The following is a 21931-nucleotide window of genomic DNA, read 5'->3' on the forward strand; positions in this document are numbered from 1 at the left end:
TCATTTTTCGGTAAAGTATTTCTTTAAGAAGAGGTGAACAATTATATCCAACAGCGATAGCAGTCACAGTAAGTTGTAAATGGACTTTGCTATAGAACCAGATGAAACAACGATTGATAATTATACACTTATCATTTATCTCTTTTTGTCTATCATTGTCTCAGTCTGACTCTGTCCTCTTTGTATCAGTAGTGAATGGCTACTAGCAGGCTTATATCAGCAACTGCGCTGAAAGGCATCACTCCGTTTGAAGCTGTTGGCTTCTGACTGTGAGCTTCTGAGAAACCCAGCATCGTCTGACCTTAACAAAGACCCAAACAGAGTTTCTTTATATAGAGAGATTGCAGTCCCACCTTCACTCTTAGAGAGAGCGCAATAACAGATGTGGTTTTCAACTATTTCAAATATCACACTTCTTATCCTTCTCTCTGGCTAGTGCAACATATCCTCTTTATACTTTTTTAAAAATCTGTCTGGGTGTAATTCATCTTTAGAGATTGCTTACTGTCAGTTTGTTGGTGTGAGCTCCCAGCTTGCATGCAGGATTGATGGATGTGATCTCATGCTGCAGCCTGTCGGAATTAGGCCAAAAACTCTTAATTCTTGCTTTTTCTTCTTTGTCGGAGCATCAGTTCACTGTCTAAAGGTTTCTTCAGTGACAGTCTCTCCTCGACCATGACTCATCCTCTGGTCTCTAGGATATTTCCGATCTCCTCAAGTAAAATCACCAAGAGTCTGAACTTTCAAGTCACAAGCTTGAAGTTGTTCTTGTTAAGATGCTTGTAAAAAATTAATTTCATACAGTGTGCAGTAACACTATCAACTTGAGGCACACTAACAAGCTCGAATCTCAGATGTGACCTTTGCAGCAACAGCAAAGTAAAGAAAAAGCAGAGGAGATAACAGACACAGTCACATACAGTACATGCTGTACATGCCTACACTATAATGCAAAGACAGTAACCTTCAGTCAAGATGATGCTGCTTTTATTGATTTTCATTTGTATAATCTTGTCTTTCTTAGATGTGGTTTATTGGTGTCTGACTGCTGAAGATTCTTTTTGTAAGGATAATGATTTTGTATACCACCCATTTGTCCATAGAAAGGGTTCGGGGTCTGTTCTACTGTGCTATACAGTATGTGCAACTTTCAGTAGTGATGCTTGGTTCGTAACTAATTAACTGCCACTTTTTTTTTTTCATATTTCCTAGAGAGAACTTTGACCTTGATACAGATCTCATGTTCAGTCTAAAGAAACACCTTAAGCAAGCCTAAGACCATTTTCCGGTCTGATTTAGAGTTTTAATCACTTTTCAGCTGGAAGACCTTGAATAGGCTCGGAGACCAGCATACATCAGCTAAGACCAGCAAACAATCTTGGGCTGGTTTAAACAGGATATTTCAGAAGGTCTGAATGTGTCCACAGTTCCATCTTATACAAGTGCATGTGTACTCAAGGTGAGTTATGAAAAATCCAGCTCCCACCTGGACAGGTATTAATCTGAGAACAATCTCTGAGGTGAACGTGTGAATATTGTTTGAGATCAGCATTATGTTCTGCACTTGGAAACTTGCATGATTAACACAGCAGTTGACAAAAGAGTTAGGAGAAAATGAGAGGTAGAATATCAGTATTGAAGTGATTGAATGTAACTGTTTTTATAGTGGAATGTGTTACCTACAGTAGTGTACTTGGATTGATTCGTAATACACACTACCTAGTCACCAACAGCTGAACTTCTATACCAGGTGAACTACTACCTAGTACACTAGTTTTGTAATACACACTACAATATATAGTACCTATGCTCAATTTGTAGTGCATGTTACTATTTGCACACTGCATAATGTTGGCTCCATCTCAGTTTGCATACTCATACTATCCAGAGTTATTACAATTACTCAAGTAAAACTAGAACTATAAAAACATTTTGTTACTTCAAATAAATAAAAACATAAAAAGCTTAAACTTGTTTTATTTTAGCTAGTTGCCAAAGTAACATTTTTCATTTTCTTTTAGTTTGACTAGACGGCTAAAATAAAAACGAATTCAAAATGTTAATAAGAACTATAATATTATCTCAAAGATAATATAATATTACAGTTACTTTAGTATTATTTGCAGTATTTATTAAAAAAAAATTGTTAGATTTTATTTGTAGATTTTCAAGTTTTAGTCATTTTTCTTTTATTTTTAGTAGTTTTTATTAAATATGTCGATATAGCTTTAAATAATGTATTTTTGATTTATTTATTTTCATTAAGTTTAATACTTGAACTTGAACTCATTTATTTCAGTAAGTTGCAAAGGCAACATTTCCAAGTTTTTAATCTAATATTTATATTTTATTTTATTTCAGCTTTATTTGGATTACAGAAGGCAATTTTGTAATAATTTTAGTTTTAGTAAAAAAAAAAAAAAAAAAAAAAAAAAAAAACACCAACACTGGTAGTGAGTCAATATTAGAGATTAGAAACATTTTTATAAAAAGTAAATTAGCCAAGCACCATTTGCATACAATTTTAATGTACTGTGCATTGTGTTATTTAATCTCACATGTTATTTTAAACAAGCATAATACATATCTCATAATTTAATACTACACAGTTTGTAATTAAAACACAATTCTAGTTCATTACCTATTGTGCCACTTTGTAGTGCACACTAACTTATGTGCACAACACAGTGTAGTCTGAAAGTAAAACACATGGAAGAACAGAAAAAGAGCTGGAAGTGAGGAAAGGGAGTAAGAGTAGGAAGAGAAGAGGGGGGGAGGTGTGAGAGCACAGATGCCATCGCTCCAGCCCATCTCTGACTCATGCACACTGCTGAGAACAGATGGTTCCTCACACAAACACACCACAGCAAACATGCACACTTACACACACAGGAACATTCTCTCACACTGAAGTATACACTGTTTCACTACAGGTTTTTGCATCTTTGTCTCATCGATATGCATAGTGAGTGTGCTTCTAAATCCTGCATCTCTCTGACTGTCAGATTTCACATTGTACAGTCTGTGCTCGGGGTACTGCTGACTCACACACTCCCCAAGCCACTGAGCTCTGGCTGATCCTGCTGCGTGGGGAGATGCTAATGAACTTTGTCTATGTTTTTACCCATACAGGCTGTCTGTATCCTCCTGCCTTCACATTACGCAGCTGTGCCATGTAAAGCTCAGATAGGTCAGATTCTGATGTATGTGGCCTAGAACTAGCTGCTAAGTATTACTCTTAAATATTAATATGACACAGTGATGATGCCTGCCCACATTAGCACTGACCTGCTCGCTCCTCTTTGCTAACCTCATGAGCCTGATAATGTTGTTCTGATTACCTCACTACACGTCTTAATTCCATTCTGTCTATTTCCCTGAAAGCTTTTATGAGATTTTTTCAGTGGATGAAGAGTCAGACCAGGGTTTTCTTCCTCAAAATCCCAAGCCATCTCCAGCTCTCTGTTTCAGCAAGCTTCAGTTTCCGTTATCCGTCTTAAGCCTCCCAGAGAGAGAGCAAGAGAGAGTGTGTTTCTCAGAGCGCTGCCAGGCCTGTTTAGTGCTGTATCCTCTGCTATTCCAGTCTTTATTTCTTAATTAGAAAACATTAACATTCAGTAGTCTCTATCATGGTCAGCTTGATATGTAAAAAGTATCTTCTCAGAGTATGTCAGTGCTTAAAAAAAATAAATAAAAAAAAAAAAAAAAACAATAATGCACACTACTAGTAGTGCACACTACCTAATCAGTCTTTGCAGCCTTTGTTGAATCCATGATTGAAATACAGAGGTTCGACCAGTTATGGTTTTATCTACTTTTTTGGCCTGAAAAAGGTTAAATGCTTTAGTCCCTGTATTTTTGTGCCAACTACCCAGTGTACTAGTTTTGTCCTACTCAACATCTAGAGCACACTTCCTATGATATTGATTTATCGATACTTTGTGATTTTCTACTCTACTATGCTACATCATACACACTGGCTAATGTACAGTTACACACTGCTTTTTCTTACTAGTACTGTACTATATAGAACACACTGCATTGTGCAAATTACATTGTGCCCTAATGCTTAAGTGTACACTACCATGTGAGAGAGTTTTGTACTACACTTTCTAGTGCACACTACTTATTGTGGCATATTAGCATATTAGTGCACACCACTTTGTGATTTAGTACTGCACTACCTAGTACACACTACCTAATATGCCTGTATTTTAATGCACAATACTTTGTGCACTCAAACCATACCACACTACTTAGTACATATAACATCTTGTATTGCCTTGTGAACACTATGCTACCTAGTGCACACTACATTTTTTTGTATTAATGCTATTATGCAGAGCACGCTACCTAATATGCTTGTGTTTTGTTGTGCACAATATTTTTGTGCATTTACACCGTACTACAATACAGCACAGTATGTACTGTAATTGTGCACGCTACCCAGTGTACTTATACTTGTAGTACACTATCTAGTGCACACTACATAATAATGGTACTTTTTTTAATGCAAACAACTTTGTGAACACTACACTACCTAGTGCACACTTGATATGCAAGTTTTTGTGCACAATACTTTGTACACTCACACCATACTACAATACAGTGCACACTACCTAATGTCCTATTGCACACTACTTTTAGTGCTAGTACTCTACTGCTGTAGGTATAGGACACTACCTATTGTATAATCACATCATATAATGTCTGACGTTTTATTACACACTACCTAAAATATTACTATTGATCCATCTGTACACTTCCTGCAAGCAGTGCTGAGCAGTGAGTCAGTATTTCTTGGGTCCTTATGGTTTTTAGTACTGAAGTGGCACCCATCCTGACATATGCCTGTGAGTGGAGGGGCTGGATTTGAATAATGTTTACTTCCTGACATCCTCAGGAGCACCTCTGATGCTCTGTGCTTAATAATGCATTGCAAGCGCCGTCTCTTAATGGGTCACTGCTGTGTTCACCCGGCCTGATTTTTCATTCATTCTGTCTAAATATTACTAGATGGGAAATAACCTTCTGTTCTGGAGTAGCATCTGCTCCCATCACATTTCCATGCCATGCCATTCCTTATCCTTAAGGTGAGCTCCTTCCCCCCAGATATTATCATTCTGTTTGCATCCCTTTGCTTTCTATTTTCACTTCTATTTCTGTCTCTCTCTCTCCTTTTCCCTCTAGTGGTCTTGTCAGCCGTGATTTACCCACTAGCCCTTCTTTTATCTCTTTCCTAGCTCGTCATTTATTTCTCTAATAGTGGCGCCAAATATGCGGTGCATTCGTATCTTCTCCTCCTTACCGACATAATGTTTTTGCTCCATCTCTTCTAAAATACTTTCTTTGCTTTCTTTTCTTGTCCTGTCGCATTACGTTTGTCTCAACTGGCCAGGAGACCAGAGAAGAAGTGCTGATTGTTTGGTTCTGCCTGCTTCACAAGCTGAATTTTATCCACACCAGCACTGCATTAAATTAGTCTTCTATTATTTTTGCATTCCCTTCTGGTGCATTGTGATAAATGATTCAGCTCAAACTGAATTTAATATTTTTATTACACATGTTGGCTGAGAATTTGTCTTCATTATGATCAAAATGTCAGCATTTTAAATTCAGCATGTGTGAATTGCTTCACTGTATTTCCAGGACCTTAAATCTGTGTGTGTATGTGTGGCATTTTATTTTATGAAGATTATATTTCTTTTTTTCTTTTTTTTTTTTTAAGAAAGACTAATGTGATCTTTGACCATATGTTCCATGTTTGCCAGTGTTTACTGGCCAATTATTTTTGCTAAACTAAACAAACATATAAATCAAATTCATTCGAGATTTCTCTTAATTAAAAACATATTAGTAAACACTAGAAAATCATAATGATATAAACACACCTGCAGATAATAGTTGGGTTCAGTATGCAAAAAGTCTTTGCATATGTGAATGGAAATGTTCATTGAACTAGAGAGAGAGAGAGACAGAAGCTAAATCCCTTAGCATCATAAATCAGAATGTAAATCCTGTAATTCTGTGTCTCTACAATGCACTGCCAGTTATTTTTTGTCACAGATAGAATTTTAAACATTCAGAAAATATATTTCTTAATTCTAATAATCAACTCAGACATTGTGTTACCAAAGTTATTGAGAGATTTTATTTTATTTATTTAAATTTATTTTATAGAGTTGTAATTTATAGGACATATAAACTATTAATTTAGGCTAAATCTTGCAATCTGTTAATTTTAAAAATGTATTTATTTATTTATGTGAGCAATGTTAATTATTTAAATGTGATATTATCAATTCTGGAAAATAACAAAATCACAATTTTTTTCCAAATTTTGTAAAGTAGTTGCAAACTTTTCTATCCATTTGCAGAAAAGGAAAATAAATGATAAATTAAATAAATATATTTTAAAGGTTTACCAATTTTTTTGTATTTATTTTAATTCATTTATTTATTTTTATTACTAAATTTAAAACCAAAGTTTGTACCTTGCTCATGAAAAGTGAGGCATACAAAATGTGATGCTTTCCACAGACTTTTAACTGTAGATATTTTAGGTGCTCAGTATGATCCATCCCACACAAGTATAATGCTCCCATCATTTGGGTGATTATGTAAATCCGGAGTGCTGATGAAACTGGAAAAAATCTTAAGGATTTAGTCTCTGTGCTACTAACCCAGTTCCACACAATGCACACAGTTAACTGGTTCTCACAGAGATTTGAGAGAGAATCCACCAATGAGCAGTGAGGTTTATTTCCCAGCAGCCAATCAAACGCATCTCTCGTCTGCTCTGCACCTTAACATCTCCTGCTGCAAGAGTTGGAGGGCTGTGTGGCACTTCCTACTGTTTCCAAAACTCCATCCCAGATCTTTGCCACCCTTATCAGATCACCCTCAACCTGCATTTACCGCAGTATAGTCTTACTATAAATGAGAATAAGTGATTCTGTTGTGTGGCTGTGTTTAATGCCTTTGAAAAGGCTATATAGTTCATGCAAACAAAACCTCTTTGAATTAATGGCAGTTGTTGGCTGCTGTCTCTAAATGTCTCCTCAGGTTACATGGAAGTTATAAAATATGGTATTTAAAAGCACTTATGACAGTGTACTTTCAGCATTTTTGCATCTGTCTGCTCTTTTCTGTTCGTGGAGTCCTCTCTTAGCACTTCATAAATCAGAGCAATAACAGCGGCAGAGCAGCGTTCTATACAGGCTCCTGAGAATGGCGTTGCCTTACAGTCTAAAAGTAAGCTAAAGTAGAGAGGAAAGTGTCTTTCAAAGGACAAGTTATATAAAAGTACCTGTGTGATTTGTGAAATCGGTTATGGCTCGTTGAATAGATGCTATGTCATGAGTTCTTTCTTATACGTGGCAAGCACTCGTTTTATTGCAGTGTTTGGTCTTATTGAGCCGAGATGCGGTTATTGATCAAGCATAGAGTGGGATGAACGGCTGGTCTGGGTTCAGTTGTAGGGTTAATGAGTAGTAAGGTGAATTCTCATCCACAACAGATGATGAATAATGTGCTCAGATAGAAACCAAGTGAGATGAGCACAGTCTGATTAAGCATTCACAGTAAATCAGGGAACCAGACAATGGCCTGCAGTATTCAGGGTCTAGACTATTGTGTGATGCACAATGAATTATATGCAATTCAACTGACAAAAATAAAAGGATACTTGCTTTGTGCAGATGTGCTGGGTGTGAAGTTTGGCTCTTTTTTGGGGTAATTTTCAGGTCCCAACAGTGTAAATGATGAGCCGCCACCGCTTCACAGTGTCACCACGTCGCCTCCTGGAGATGGATCCAGAGCACTGTGTCACAGCACCCCTCAACCCCCCAACACTCCTGCACCCACACGCCGCTCCCTGCTGCCCCCTCCTCGAAGCTCCCCTGTGGGTAAGTGGACCAAACCTTCATATTTTCAGCCAGTATGCACTACATGACGTATGCTCTAAGCAAAACTAATTGCATTAGATTACAATGTTATCTTCAACCAGTAGTACAAGAAGCTTGTGTTTCAAGAGGTTTGCTATAGTAGAAGTATTTGTTTGAGCTGGTATGCATTACGGCAAATATGTACTTCAGCTAGTGTACACAATAAGAATGGACTTCAAATAGATTATATTAGTTTACCCTCTGATAAATATGCACATCAGCTAGTATGTACTGCAAAGTTTGTTTCAGTAAGTGTACACTATAAAACATATATACTTAGTTACCAGTACTACAAAGAGGCATGTGTTTAAACAAGTATGCAGTGCAAAGGATATCCACTATTAGAGGTATCCCTTTCAACTAGTGTGCATTACACAGCTATATACTTTAGCTAGTAAACACTGTAAACCTAGAAAATTTACATTACAACAAGTTGCACTCCAATAAGTGTGCACTACAGTTTTGTTTGCTTCTTTCTTCATAATTCAGGTTTGCTTTTATTTCAGTTGGCGTACCAAAATACAGAGTCTGCATGCTTTCTGTAGCACCAGAAGTGACCTGTCAAATGTCTTGAGGAATTCTCTTGATAGCAGCTCCAGTTTGAAAGCAGACCTCCACTGATGCACCGGCACACAGCTGAGAGCGTACTTGTCAGGCATAAGTAAACAGCACTACCTCCCTGTCTATGTCCTCTACAGAGTCATTTATCTCCTCTGCATGTGTGAATAATGGCACAAACCTTTTGGGGGGGACATCGCAGGCTATGTTTAGTCAAAACTGAAATGTACTTTATGTGCTTTGAGAAGAAACAGCCTTTCTCAGTCCATCCAGACTTATTCATCTTAAGCCCAGCACAGGGATTATTGAAGCACATATTTTTATAGTGTGTACTATTTAAAATGCATACTTTTAGTAGTGCATACCTCTTATAGTGTATACTTGTTGATACACAAGCATGTTGTAGTAGTAGTACTGGTTGAAGATCACAGTAGTTGTAGTGTTTTCTGTTGGACTTGTTTAGAGCATACGTCTTGTACTGCATTCTTACAAAAGTGGACACTTTTTGAAGCACATGGTTTTTGTAGTGCATACTAGTTGAAGTATATACTTATTGGGGTGCCAGTTATTGCAAACAAATTTAATGTCCATTTCTGATACTAGCCGAAGTGTATATAATGTATACTAGTTTAAATGAATATGTCTTGTCATGCATACCTCTTGTAGTGCATACTTTTTTAAACATGATTGTTGTAGTACTGGTTGTGCCCATTTAACCAATCATTTTCCTCCTGCCTGAAGCATAATGAGGCTATTAAAATGCCCTGTACATTTTTTTTCCTCCTCATCCTTCTCTTTTTTTTAACCTGTCCCCCTCTTTAGTGTTGTTATCAGTTCTGTCCCATTTTCAATGCCACATTTGCTGATCCCTAATCACAGCTCTGAGAGTCTGTATCTCTGCCTGCTGCTTCCCTCTTTGTCATCCTGACAAAATCTCCAGCACCCTGGAGGCACAAAACGGCTGCCAGGGGCAGCTGGCCCATCATGTACTACCGATCTACTGTTAGCATGCTGTCTAGGTAGTGAGCGATGACAAAATTCATGAGACCCTGCTGCTTAAATCAGTTCAGAGACCCTGTCCAGTTGTAGCATTACTCACATGGATCTAAGGAAGCAGAATTTATAACACACCGGCTTTACAGCGCCATACTTGAGTCAAACATTTTCACATGCACCCACCCATGTTGCACCGGTGTCTCTGATGCCGTTGGTGCTGTCTCAGCATGGGGGTGGGGTTAGCAGTGGGGTCCAAGGGAGGAGGGAGTCCACTGGGATTCTAGAAGGGTGTCTGCTACATGTTGAAATGAGCTGGCAGTAATTAGGTGCCCTGGGACCCCTGTTGCAATGTGATGTTTGTGTGTGTGCTCTGTTGGGTGAAAGTAAGCCAAAAGCAGCAACCCAAAAACATACGCACCCACTTCGGTTGTGAAATGGAAGATTTGAAACAAGCTCCGATCGCAGAAGCATCTTCAATCATTTCCTGTAATCCCATAGGCAGTGTTTGTGTCTTCATATGTGTTCGGGTGATATTATGAAGACTGTAAATATATATATATATATCTATATATATATATATATATATATATATATATATATATATATATATATATATATATATATATATATATATGTGTATATGTGTATGTGTGTGTGTGTGTGTGTGTGTGTGTGTGTATATATATATATATATATATATATATATATATATATATACTGCATAAATATGTGTGTGTGTGTGTGTGTGTGTGTGTATATATATATATATATAATTGTATAATTGTTTCAAGTATATACTATATTTATAATTGTATTGTGTCTATTTAAAAAAGTTGCTTCTGTAAGTACATTTTCTGGCATAAAAACAAATTACTGTAAAAAATGAAAATTAAAAAGAAACAGGTCAGGCTACATTAAGTGATCATAAATTGGGAAAACCCATAAGAAATGGTGTTGTATAGGGGAGATATTCAGAATTATTAAGTTAATATAAAATTATATATATATATATGTATATATAAAACACCACTGATCAAACCATTATATTTTTTCAGGATTCACTGATGAATAGAAAGAACATTATCTTTTCAGTAGCAACATTATCAAGAATCTTTTGTAACATTATAAATGTGTTTATGTCAATTTTGATCAATTACGTTACTTGAAAAAAAAATCTTGCAAACTTCAGATAAAATCTAGTTAAGTTTGCTCAATATATTCAATTTATGAAAATTTGAATATACTAAGTTAACTTAACTTATATTTTTGCTTTTTAAGTAAAGTTAATAAATTGAAATGTACAGTGTGCTATTATCATAATATTTATTCATTTTATATTATTACATCAGGGTTATTTCCAGAAATATTTTGAGATGAAAACTATTTATTTATTTTAATTTAATATATTTATACTGTGCTGGTCCACGGATGCCTGCAGCCTCTCAGAAAGTCATATCGTCCAGCCCATGTGTCAAGCGGACCCTAGCAGCTGCGTTATTTTGTGGTTGGCTGCCTCTTATTGGAATCGATCCATGGACCGCTGAGAACATATTATGACTCCATGGAAGAGGAGAGCGATACGAAAAGAGACGGAAAAGGGGGTGGTGGTTACTGTTGCGAATGCATTCTTGGATTTGTACTCCTGTGCCCTTTATATGTTCCCTGAGCGAATATCTTTAACTCACATAACCTCCTGAGCACTGCCATTAACTCTTGTGCCGATGTCCTTCTTTATCCATAGCATCCCGTAAGGAATTCCAGAAGAGCTCTGATGGCACCCGTTCATCTCCCTCCTCCCCTAAAAGACTCGCTGTAGTGTCTCCTAAACCGCAGTCTCCAGGTAACCAACCAGAACAAAGATCAACCCAAGATATTGCTTTCCTTTCATAGTTGTCCCCTGCTGCTTTACAGAGCACAGTGTTTCCATTAGACGACGTTACACTGTTGGATAAATCTCATCTGAATCTCTTATCTCCACTGTAACCCTCTTTATTTTTCTCTCCATACACACACACACACCAACATACAATGAAAGAGAACTTCATGGAGGAAGTAATCAGTGTGGCCACTAGGGTCAAGTTCAGCTGTCATGTTGAACTAAATGAAACAATTCTCAGTATTCAGTCACCCAATCTACTGCCACAGTACTAAGGTGCAAATTATGGGTTTTAGGGAGTCAGACACCCTAAATAGAGCTTGAATTCCCCTGAAGGACATAAAAAAAAATGTTGGGTTTCTTGAAAAATGTAAACATACAGTGCCAGGAGGCTTCAGAGTGCATCTTGCCCACTTGCTGTCATTGTCTTCCTGATGAGCAGGGAATTGACTTCCTAACATCATTTTCGCCCACCTTACTACCTGAAAAAGCAGATTTTCTCTTTGTTGTCATAGAGACTGATTCTCAAGATAAAGATTAAGCCACTCTAAGAGGCTGGCGGTTGGTTTGTGTATGTGTGTGGTGGACTGGATTGTCTTGAGTCAGTATGATGTAAAAAATATATATATTTATTTAAATGAATGTCGGTTGGGAGCATGTTTATGGTTACTGTTTTGATTAAGATTAAAGCTCTTCGATTTTGACTGTCAGATATTAAAGAGATTTTCACTATATACTGTACACTACTATAAATTTTAATGTTTTAGAAAAAAAAATGATTATGCTTCTTAAGGCTTCTTTTTTTTTCTAATGCAGTAATATTGTGAAATATTTTTATAATTAAAAATAAAATAAAAATCTGATATATTTAAAAATGTAATTTATTCCTGTGATTGCAAAGCTGAATTTTCAGCATCATTACTCCAGTTTCAGTCTCACATGATCCTTCAAAATCATTTGAATATGAATTAAATATAATTAAATCATGAAACTGTACCTTTTTCAGGATTCTTTGATGAATAGCATTTATTTGAAATAGTTTTTTTCTGTCACTTGTGTCCTTGCTGAATGAAAGAATTTACAAAAGATCCAAACCTTTGAATGGTAGTGCATCTCCAAATTCCTATACAGTATGCAGTCTCCACTGTACATAGCACAGCTATAGCTTGCTAAGACGTATACAGAGGTTAATTAAATGCCTAATATATCAGTAAAGGTCACTGAAATTGTTGCTATCCATTAAAAAGCAAATTGCTTGCACACTCAAGACTGAGGACAGCAGTGACTCCGTCATAGCAATTAGCAGCTCTGAAACATTCAGTCTTGCTTCTGAAGATTGGTTTCTACAGTAATGATAGCTGTAAATCATCCTGTCATTCCATTTGTCTCAGTGTGTTTATGAAATTCATCATTGAATGAATGCTAACATGGCTGCAGTTGGAACAAAACATTAGCTGCTATTAGCATTAGCATGAGTGTTTTGGGTTGCTTGCTCATATTGAAGCACATTAAGATAAATCACACCTTGATTTTACATTTCATTAATGCAAAATGCTTGACTTTTATGCTAGATTTGAGAAGTTTTTCAAGTATGTGTTTATCTAAATAGCATTAATTGATAATGTCTTTATGTAACTTCCATGAGGGCTTCAGCTGTCTTGGTGTGGCTAATCAATACATCCTTTGTAATCCATGCATTGTGAATATATAGCGTAATATTTCTTCCATTATTTTATTTAAACTATAAGATTTGTTATGGGTTGTTTAGCCAGTGTTCCATTAGCTTTAGGTCACATACCTCATTTTACATTACAATGAAAACAGTCTAGTCTTTGAAAAGTCCCTTTGCTTTACTTATAGAGGATTCAAGTAATCCAGTTAGGTATAGAAATTATGGTAAAGCTTTATGTAAATTATTTCATGGTTGTTAAGTGTACAGGACTCTCTGGGGTGTCTTAGCATTATGGAGGCCATTTTATTCACACAGTGCTGTTCTGAGATGAGTTTAATGAAATTGATTTTTTAGTGCTTCTTCTCTCGTGTTTACCTCTTTAGTCCTTCAGAGGCAACAGAGGGCAACAGTGGTGGTCCGAGGCTCAAGCATGCAAATTTTGCCTCGTACTGGCTCTCCAGACCCAGAGAAGAAAAAAGAAGAAGAGCAGAAGAAAGAAAAAGAGCTAGAGAAAGTAGAAAGGCATGAAGAGTTGCAGCTCTTGCAGGGTCGCTGTGAAGAAAAGGCCAGGCAACTACAGGCTCTTCAGACAGAACTAAAGAAAACCAGCATGAGTCTAGAGGTCTTTGTGATCTGCACTCAGCACTTCTCCCTCAAGGTATTTTATTAAAGATCACAGTCAGCTAAAAATGTGTATGTCCACATGTGCATTCTTTATTATTATTATTATTATTATTATTATTATTATTATTATTATTATTATTTACACATTTTAAAAACATAAAAAATCATCAAAACTATGAAATAAACAACTATTATATTATATTATATTATATTATATTATATTATATTATATTATATTATATTATATTATATTATATTATATTATATTATATTATATTATATTATATTATATCGACACTCTTAATTTTTCAGTATTATTACTTTATACATTTTAGAATTATAAAAAATCATCACAACTTTGAACATTAAAGTCTTAAAGCTATTATATTGTATTATATTATTATATCGACAAACATAGTATTTCTTTATTAATATAACGTTACATATAGAATCATAATAAAGTCATAAAACTATTAAATAATTTTTTTTTTTTCTATTTTATTATTTTCATTATTCATAGTCATAAAAACATTATTATATTATACTATATTATTATTGTTTTTGAGAATTAATAATGCAATAAAGATGCTGTTTTCTAATTTTTTTTTGTTTTTCTGCTGATACGGTATGTTCTATCTAGCATGATTCACAGTACACTAACTACAGCGACATCCCTTCTGGTACAAACCCTGCGATCAAATAATTTGCTCAAGGGCACAGTGATTTTTACAGCCTTCACATGTCACCACTACATGAGATGTTTGTGTAACCATGCCTCAACCACTAGGTTATCACTACTCTTTACTGAAATACTGCTGCTTTGAACTGACACATCCAGTCTATCTCAACCACTAGAAACTGGACACTCAACAACAAAAAAACGAAACACAAATAACAGCCTTTATCTAATATGTCATGAATGTAAGGATGAGGTAACTGTGTGCAAGTGCAGACCGTTGAGTCACAGACACAGAATCACAAGCATATCACTGTCTCCTAAGAATGAATCACATCTGTGGCCATCAATATTTGTAATTCGCTGTGGATTAAAGCATCTGCTAAATGAATAGATGATGTAAATAAAGACAGTTTTTAGAAGCGCAGTGCCCCCTGCAGTCCATTAGTGAATGACTGACTTTAAGATTCATCTTGAAGAGGCACAGTTGCTTCTGAAATGCCTCTGCATACTAACTCAAGACACATTTCAATAGATCATTCAGAAACACAATGGCTTAAAATATAAATATATTTAACTGTTATTAGTGGATCTGAGTAAAGGCAGATTTCTATTTGTGTGTGTGTGTGTGTGTGTGTGTGTGTGTGTGTGTGTGTGTGTGTGTGTGTGTGTGTGTGTGTGTGTGTGTGTGTGTGTGTGTTCCAGAATGAAAGTGCTGAGGAGAAGGAGAGAGAGTTGACCCAGGAACTCAGTCGGATTCAGCATGAAGTGGGTGAGTTCAAAGAGGTTTATGTGTGCCCATAAACTACTAAGACAAAAGCAGGTTTTGTTTAATTCCATCTGCTCTGTTCCTCATATTACCCAGCCTTTAACGCAGCTCGCTGGGAGCATCTTCAGAAGGAGAAGAGCGAGCTGGAGGAGTGTTTTGAGAGGGAGCTGAGAGAGTTACAGGTGCAGCAGGAGTCTGAACTCGCTACCTTAGAGGAGAACCTGAGATTACGACACGCTTCAGACAGAGACCATCTCAGAGCAGAGCACCAGTCAGAGGTGGAGGAGCTGCACACACAGCACCAGGAACAGGTCAGAACATCTGGCTGAGGATGGTGGGAAATAAATTTAAGATGACATGAATATGAATATTTAACTGTATGTTTTATGTTTAGATCGAAGAGTTGACTGCCAACCACGAGGCCGCCCTTGAAGACCTGAAGACCATGCACAACATCACTATGGCAACACTGCAGGAGGAGCATGCCAGGACCATGAGAGGTGAGGGTCCAGTTAGTAATCCCACTACAAACCAGCTGACAGAAATGTGGAGAAGAACTCAAATTCTATATTCCTTCTCATGTAATTTCTCTTAGACTTAAGGAAAGCCCATGAGCAGCAAAAGGCCAGTCTAGAAGAGGACTTTGAGAAACTGCGCCTCTCACTTCAGGTGATTTGTTAACTAAATCAAGCTACTCGTCCAAAGGGAATTCATTAGTAACAGGAACATTTCCTTTAGGACCAGGTGGACACTCTGACTTTCCAGAACCGGACTCTGAAAGACAAAGCAAAGCGTTTTGAAGAGGCCCTGAGGAAGAGCACTGACGAACAGATTGTGGTATGTTTCTTTAAGACATTAATAAAGGGATGCTTGGATATAGGCGCACAAACACTGAGAGTAAGTATTGTAAATGTATTTGCAGGATGCACTGGCCCCGTATCAGCATATTGAGGAGGACCTGAAGAGTCTGAAGGAGGTTCTGGAGATGGAGAACCAGCAAATTCATGACCAGGAGAAGAAGATCTGTCATCTGGAGAAAGTGGTAAGTTCCAAATGAAAAGGTGTGCAGGATTAACACACTGTGCAGGAGAATTCTGCAGTCTAGCATGTTTCTGTATGCAGTTTAAAGTAAAGAAGAGGACAGAGTTCTCCCTCCACTCTCCATTACGTAACGAACTGAACATCAAATAAAAAAACATATATAAACCACAAACAGAAGTTCTTTACAAACCCCTAAAAACATCCAAAATGGTCACACAATAATAAATAATAAAGGAAGGAGATGAATTCATCTTTGAACAGGCATGACAAACCTCTTGGGGTCCTTGAAGAGTGTTGCATATGGTGTATTGTATTGTATATATTCTGTACTGTTTAGAAAGTCCATTTTGTTGTTATGCTGCAATATATTATTTATGATTTGGATATTGAATCAGTTTCCTCTTTAAAACCTTTTTTTACTACTTTTTCCTTTAAGCTCTTTTGGACGTTATATTATTCATAATTTTGGAAATCCATTTTTGAGCTGCTTTTTACTCCTTTTTCCTTTCAGCTTTTATGAATTCTCATTGTTTTTTCATCACATAAAACACATTACAGTCTACTGTTGTTCAGGGAGGGGAAGTTTGTGTGAAAATTTAATGTCGAGCTCTGTGTTCACTTGATCCTTTGAGCAGGCCCAAAAGAACCTGTATCTGGAGGAGCGGGTCCAGGTGCTTCAGCAGCAGAATGAAGACCTGATGGCCCGCATTGACCGCCATCTTGTCGTGTCGAGGTTAGAATTTGAATTTAAGGAGTAGTTCACTTAAAAATTTAAATTAGCTGTAAATTGACTGAAACCTCACCAGTGGATCCTCTGCAGTGAATGGGTGCCGTCAGAATGAGAGTCCAAACAGCTGACAAACACATCACAATAATCCACAACTGATCCACACGACTCCGGTTAATTGGTTAACATCTTGTGAAGTGGAAAAACTAAGCATTTGTAAGAAACAAATCCATCATTAAAACATTCAAAATCCTAAAATATGAGTCCTCTATCCATATTATGACTTTCTCCAGTGAAAAAGTAATCTGGTCTGAATCAGGAGAGAAATATGCACAGATCAAGCACTGTTTACAAGCAAATACAGTTCAAAACAGTTCTAAACAAATATATCGTAACATATTAATGACAACTCTTTAATGATTGATTTGTTTCGGAAGTGTTATTACGGATTATGGACTCATATTTTTTAAAACTCCAAAATAATTTCCATATTTAATCAACCCATTACAAGATGTTAATTGATGGGCTAGAGTTGTATGAATTACTTGTGGATTATTGTGATGTTTTTATCTGCTGTTTGGACTCTCATTCTGACGGCACCCATTAACTGCAGATGACCCATTGGTGAGCAAGTGGTGTAATATCAAATTTCTCAAAATCTGTTCTCTTGAACAAACAAACTCATTTACATCTTGGATGACCTGAGGGTGAGTGAATTAAGGTCTTACATAGCCATAGACTTTTGACTAATCCTGATTCTGTCATCCTATATTTACAGACAATTGTCTGAGGAGAACGCAAACCTTCAGGAGTATGTGGAAAAAGAGACCAACGAGAAGAAACGGCTGAGCCGCAACAATGAAGAGCTGCTCTGGCTTCTCCAGACGAGTCCCCATCTGTCGCCTTCCTCTTCTCCCATCCACAGAGCCTTCATCCCCGGCCCTGATATCCCTCCTTATCCTTACTCTCCAGGTCCAGGGACCCCTACACACTCCTGTTCTCCTGGCCCCTGTACGCCCACTCACAAGGTGGCGTCTCCGGCACCAGGGACACCCACTCTCAGAGGCTCACCAGCAGCACGCTCGTCCCCTGCACGGATCCCAAATGCAAACAATTTACCCAGATGAGCGGTTTTACTGAGTCTCAGCTGCATCAGCCGCATTGCCCATTTTCTGTTACTGTCCATTGTGACAGCAGCGATTCATTATGGTGTGCAGACCGCCCGTGTTTTTCTTTGAAAAACATGTCAAGATCTATTTATGAAGATTTTGTCAATCCCAACTGCCAGAGCCTCTGTCACTTCCGTTTGTTGACTTTGAGATGCAAAAAAGTTTTTCGTCTCAGATGATCGGACTTCGTAAACGCGTAGCATCAGAATGAAAAAGCTAATGATGCTAATGCTAATGCTAATGATGTGCTGCCAACAATGCTTTGGTGTGCATGGAGGCAGGACCATTTTTGTGTACACAGAAGTAACTCGTCTTTAGATTTGACTCTAAAACAAGCTGTTGGATTCCAACACTAATGTCTGTAGTTTCTTCTGAATGACATAAGAGAACTTTATACAACAAAAAGCACTTTAGGTTTCTGCCCTACCTTCTTCCTACAGATAAATGCACCAGCATTTTTTTTGGTCTGGTTTATTTTTTTATGTGATATGTTCTGATTTTACAATTCTCCCAAGTTTTGATTCAGAATGTTTCAAATTAGTCAAGACATATATACAGGAGCACTACGATATCTATAGGATATCTATCTAGCTATCTTATCCCCATGGGCAATTTTTTAGAAGCATAACTTATAAAATATATATATACACCCACTACCGTTCAAAAGTTTGGAGTAATTTTTTAAAAAACATTTTAAAGATTTTTTTTAATGTTTTTTTATGCAGACCAAGGCTGCATACAGTATGTTTTATAAAAATAAACAATGAAACAGTACTATTATGATATATCTTTACAGTTTAAGAGAACTGTTTTCTATTTTAATATATTTTAAAATGTAACTTATTGCCATGATGGTAAAGCTGAATTTTCAGCATCATTACTTCAGTCTTCAGTGTCACGATCCTTCAGAAATCATTCTGATATGCTGATTTAGTGCTCAAAATCATTTATTTTTTATTTTATTTTATTTTATTCTATTTCCGTTTTTTTTTTTTTTTTTTTCATTTATTTAAAACAAATCTAATATATTCTATTATGGATGTCTTTACAGTCACCAATTTAATGCATCATTGTTGAATAAAACAGTTATTTTCTTAAAAAAATAATAATAATAATCTACCCAAGCTTTTGAATACCACAATCATAATAAAAAAAATATTTTAAAATGTTTAGATAATTTTATCTAAACAAAATACTGATTGAGAAAATGACTTTTTGCAGTATAAAGGCCTCTTCACATTGTCTTAACAAACTGCAATGCCTTCCACTGGTGCATGAGCAGTTACAGTATGTTTCCTGGACCCTCCAAAAGACTAATCCAGCTAATATCAAAACCAGCTTTTTCAAACAAGTGTTTCTTCATACACAGAGCAGTTTTCTTGCTGACATTACATGACATGACACCTTCGCTGGCACAGATTGATTGTGCCAGATTTTACCGGTTGCTTGGTTAACAAGTCTTCAGCATCAAGTCTGTTCTTCCTGTTCTTCCTAACTTATCTGACAAAAGCAAGTGCTCTAACTTCATGCATGACATAAAACAGGGAAATCAAGCAAATGTATAGGTACCGACTACAAGAAATGTTGTTGTAAATTGTAGTTGTAATTTTTATTAGTTCTTTGTAATTTAATGGACATTTTGCTACTTGTGCATGTGATGTAAGTCTTCCATTCTTAATGTGAATCTTAGGATAGTTGTCATGTTGGCCTCGATACTCAGACTCCTGGGGATGATAGCTTCCACCTCTAATGAGTTTTTTTTTTTTTTTTTTTTTTTTTTAAATGTTTGAGGACAATATTTTACCCAAAACTAATAGGACAGGACTTTCTTAATGAACTCCACCTCATGTCACACCTGTCAGAAGTGTGTTTTAGGTATGTTACAGATGTGTAAAGGTTTTACGGCGGTACAATATGGCAGTTAAATGTATGTTTGGATTTAATCTTTAATGTAATTCTGGTTAACTCTTGTATTACCTCTGTAGAGTAGCATAACCTAGAGAGAGATTTCTCTGTATGAGTGAACTAGAAAAGAATGTAACTGTCTTTAATTGTTGTATGGTAAAGTTCAGGAAAAATATTTAGCTCTGTCTAAAAGGGAGTTCTCAGTTTTCAGTATAACATGATTTATTTATTTATTTTTTAAGAAAAATAATAACACATTCCTCTAGTAAAGTGGGTTTTGATATTTCAAAACAAAGAGGCCAATTATTTAATTATTTAAAAATTGGATTTGATTTATTTAATTATTTATTTTTTGTGTGTGTGTTTTTACAATTGATACATCTTTCAATCGGCAACCTTTGACACTTTTGATACGAATGAGAATTTTTGTAAACTCTTCACTGATAATATTTTTTTCTAAATTATTATCAGTTGGTGCTTGTACAGGGTATCATACACAGAAGTACAATAATCTGCTATACAAGACCAGCAATCTACAAAAAATACACACACACACACACACACACACACACACACACACACAGCAATTATGTATTTGCAGATGTTTTTATTCATTTGAGTCATTGAGAATTTTTTTTTAATTACTGTGAAATGTAAGTTTTATTCTAATACAAATGCATTTTTAAATTATGTAGCTTTACATTCTGAATTAATTTCATTTGTTTCCATCACTGTGATACAAATGATTTGTCGTTGTTTATTTTTTGCTACTCTGGCACAGATGCTTAGGAGTTTTCAGGATGTTTCCTGTCAAGCACAATACCACCCCATTTAAAAAATAAATAAATAAATAAATAAAAAAAAGTTTAATATTTTAAAAGCACCTTTTTTAAAAAAAAAAACATTTCTAATAAACATTAACTTAAACCATATATACATATGTTATAAACAGTAACTTGTCTAAAATTCTGAATAATTTTGATTCACTTACAACAATTACATAAATGTTTCAGGAATGTGCCTTCATTTATTGTGCAAAGTAGCAAAAATGAAAAGGTTATTACATTATAGCCACCTAACAAACAGCTAATATGCTTCTAATATCTGGTTTGATGGATCTTTTTTTATATTTGTTTGCTTATTTTATTTATTAGTTTTATTTAGTTTTTTTTTTTTTTCAGCAATTTTTCAGAAGATTTTACTAGTACTAGTTTACTATTTTACATTTTATTTTTGTTTTACTTTTTTCATATTGTATATTTATTTTCTAAATTAATATCTCAACAAAAAACCTCAGCAACCTCAATCTGCACCTGCTGTGATTTATAACAAAGTGCAAAATTGTTACTAATCTTTAGTATCTAATTTACTAAAAGGAGAAACCGTGTGTTTAATTGTATACTTAAAATTCCTGTAAGAGCTCATTGGTTTTTTTTTTCTCTATGCCCCTCAAGATGACCTTCACTATGGCATTATGATATGAAACAACAGAATCACGTTCTGAGAAGCACTGACTCTTTGTCCTGTGGACATCTAAACTACTGAATGTCAATTTGCCCCTCAAAATACTGACATGGTCAATGTAAACTGGGAGTAGTGGAGTCACTTATTTTACTGAATGAAATTTGTCCATCTGTCTATTTACTAGCGTTTGACTTCTATTATGTCTTTTTTGACTGGATTTACAGTCGCTTGTAAGCTATTTATTGTGTTGTAGTGCACAGTAATCAATGCATGTTTGTCTTGGCAGCTCATTCCTTCCCTGTGTATGTTTTCAACTTGTGATGGTTCACACTGTAACTGTAGCGTAGACAATATAATACTAAGGAATGGAAAGAATTTATATATAACTCATTTGTATTCACTAGGGGGGTGGGGATGAATATTAAAGTATTTAAGAAATTACATGCTTTTTCGCTTATTTGTGAATAATAATTAATGTACCTGTATAAAATGCCCCCAACAACTATTA

At 35.8% G+C, this 21931-nt stretch overlaps 1 protein-coding gene across 3 annotated transcripts in view; it reads left to right on the top strand.

The window, feature by feature from the left end:
- Positions 1–21862, top strand: part of LOC109097967 (microtubule-associated tumor suppressor candidate 2-like) — a 56411-nt gene extending 34549 nt beyond the window's left edge. Inside the window, exons 5-15 of one of the 3 annotated variants that reach the window (XM_042765040.1) lie at positions 7746–7907; positions 11242–11340; positions 13432–13706; positions 15054–15120; positions 15214–15428; positions 15512–15617; positions 15713–15786; positions 15856–15954; positions 16040–16159; positions 16791–16891; positions 17664–21862. In XM_042765040.1, coding sequence (XP_042620974.1) covers positions 7746–7907; positions 11242–11340; positions 13432–13706; positions 15054–15120; positions 15214–15428; positions 15512–15617; positions 15713–15786; positions 15856–15954; positions 16040–16159; positions 16791–16891; positions 17664–18012 — 1667 coding nt within the window. In that variant the 3' untranslated portion in view covers positions 18013–21862. The remainder of the gene's footprint in view (positions 1–7745; positions 7908–11241; positions 11341–13431; positions 13707–15053; positions 15121–15213; positions 15429–15511; positions 15618–15712; positions 15787–15855; positions 15955–16039; positions 16160–16790; positions 16892–17663) is intronic. The other 2 variants (XM_042765041.1, XM_042765042.1) reach the window with 2 other exon arrangements.
- Positions 21863–21931: the final 69 nt, after the last annotated feature.

The sequence above is a fragment of the Cyprinus carpio genome, chromosome A10 (assembly GCF_018340385.1).
Source record: "Cyprinus carpio isolate SPL01 chromosome A10, ASM1834038v1, whole genome shotgun sequence".
In the NCBI taxonomy this organism is placed as follows: Eukaryota; Metazoa; Chordata; class Actinopteri; order Cypriniformes; family Cyprinidae; genus Cyprinus; species Cyprinus carpio.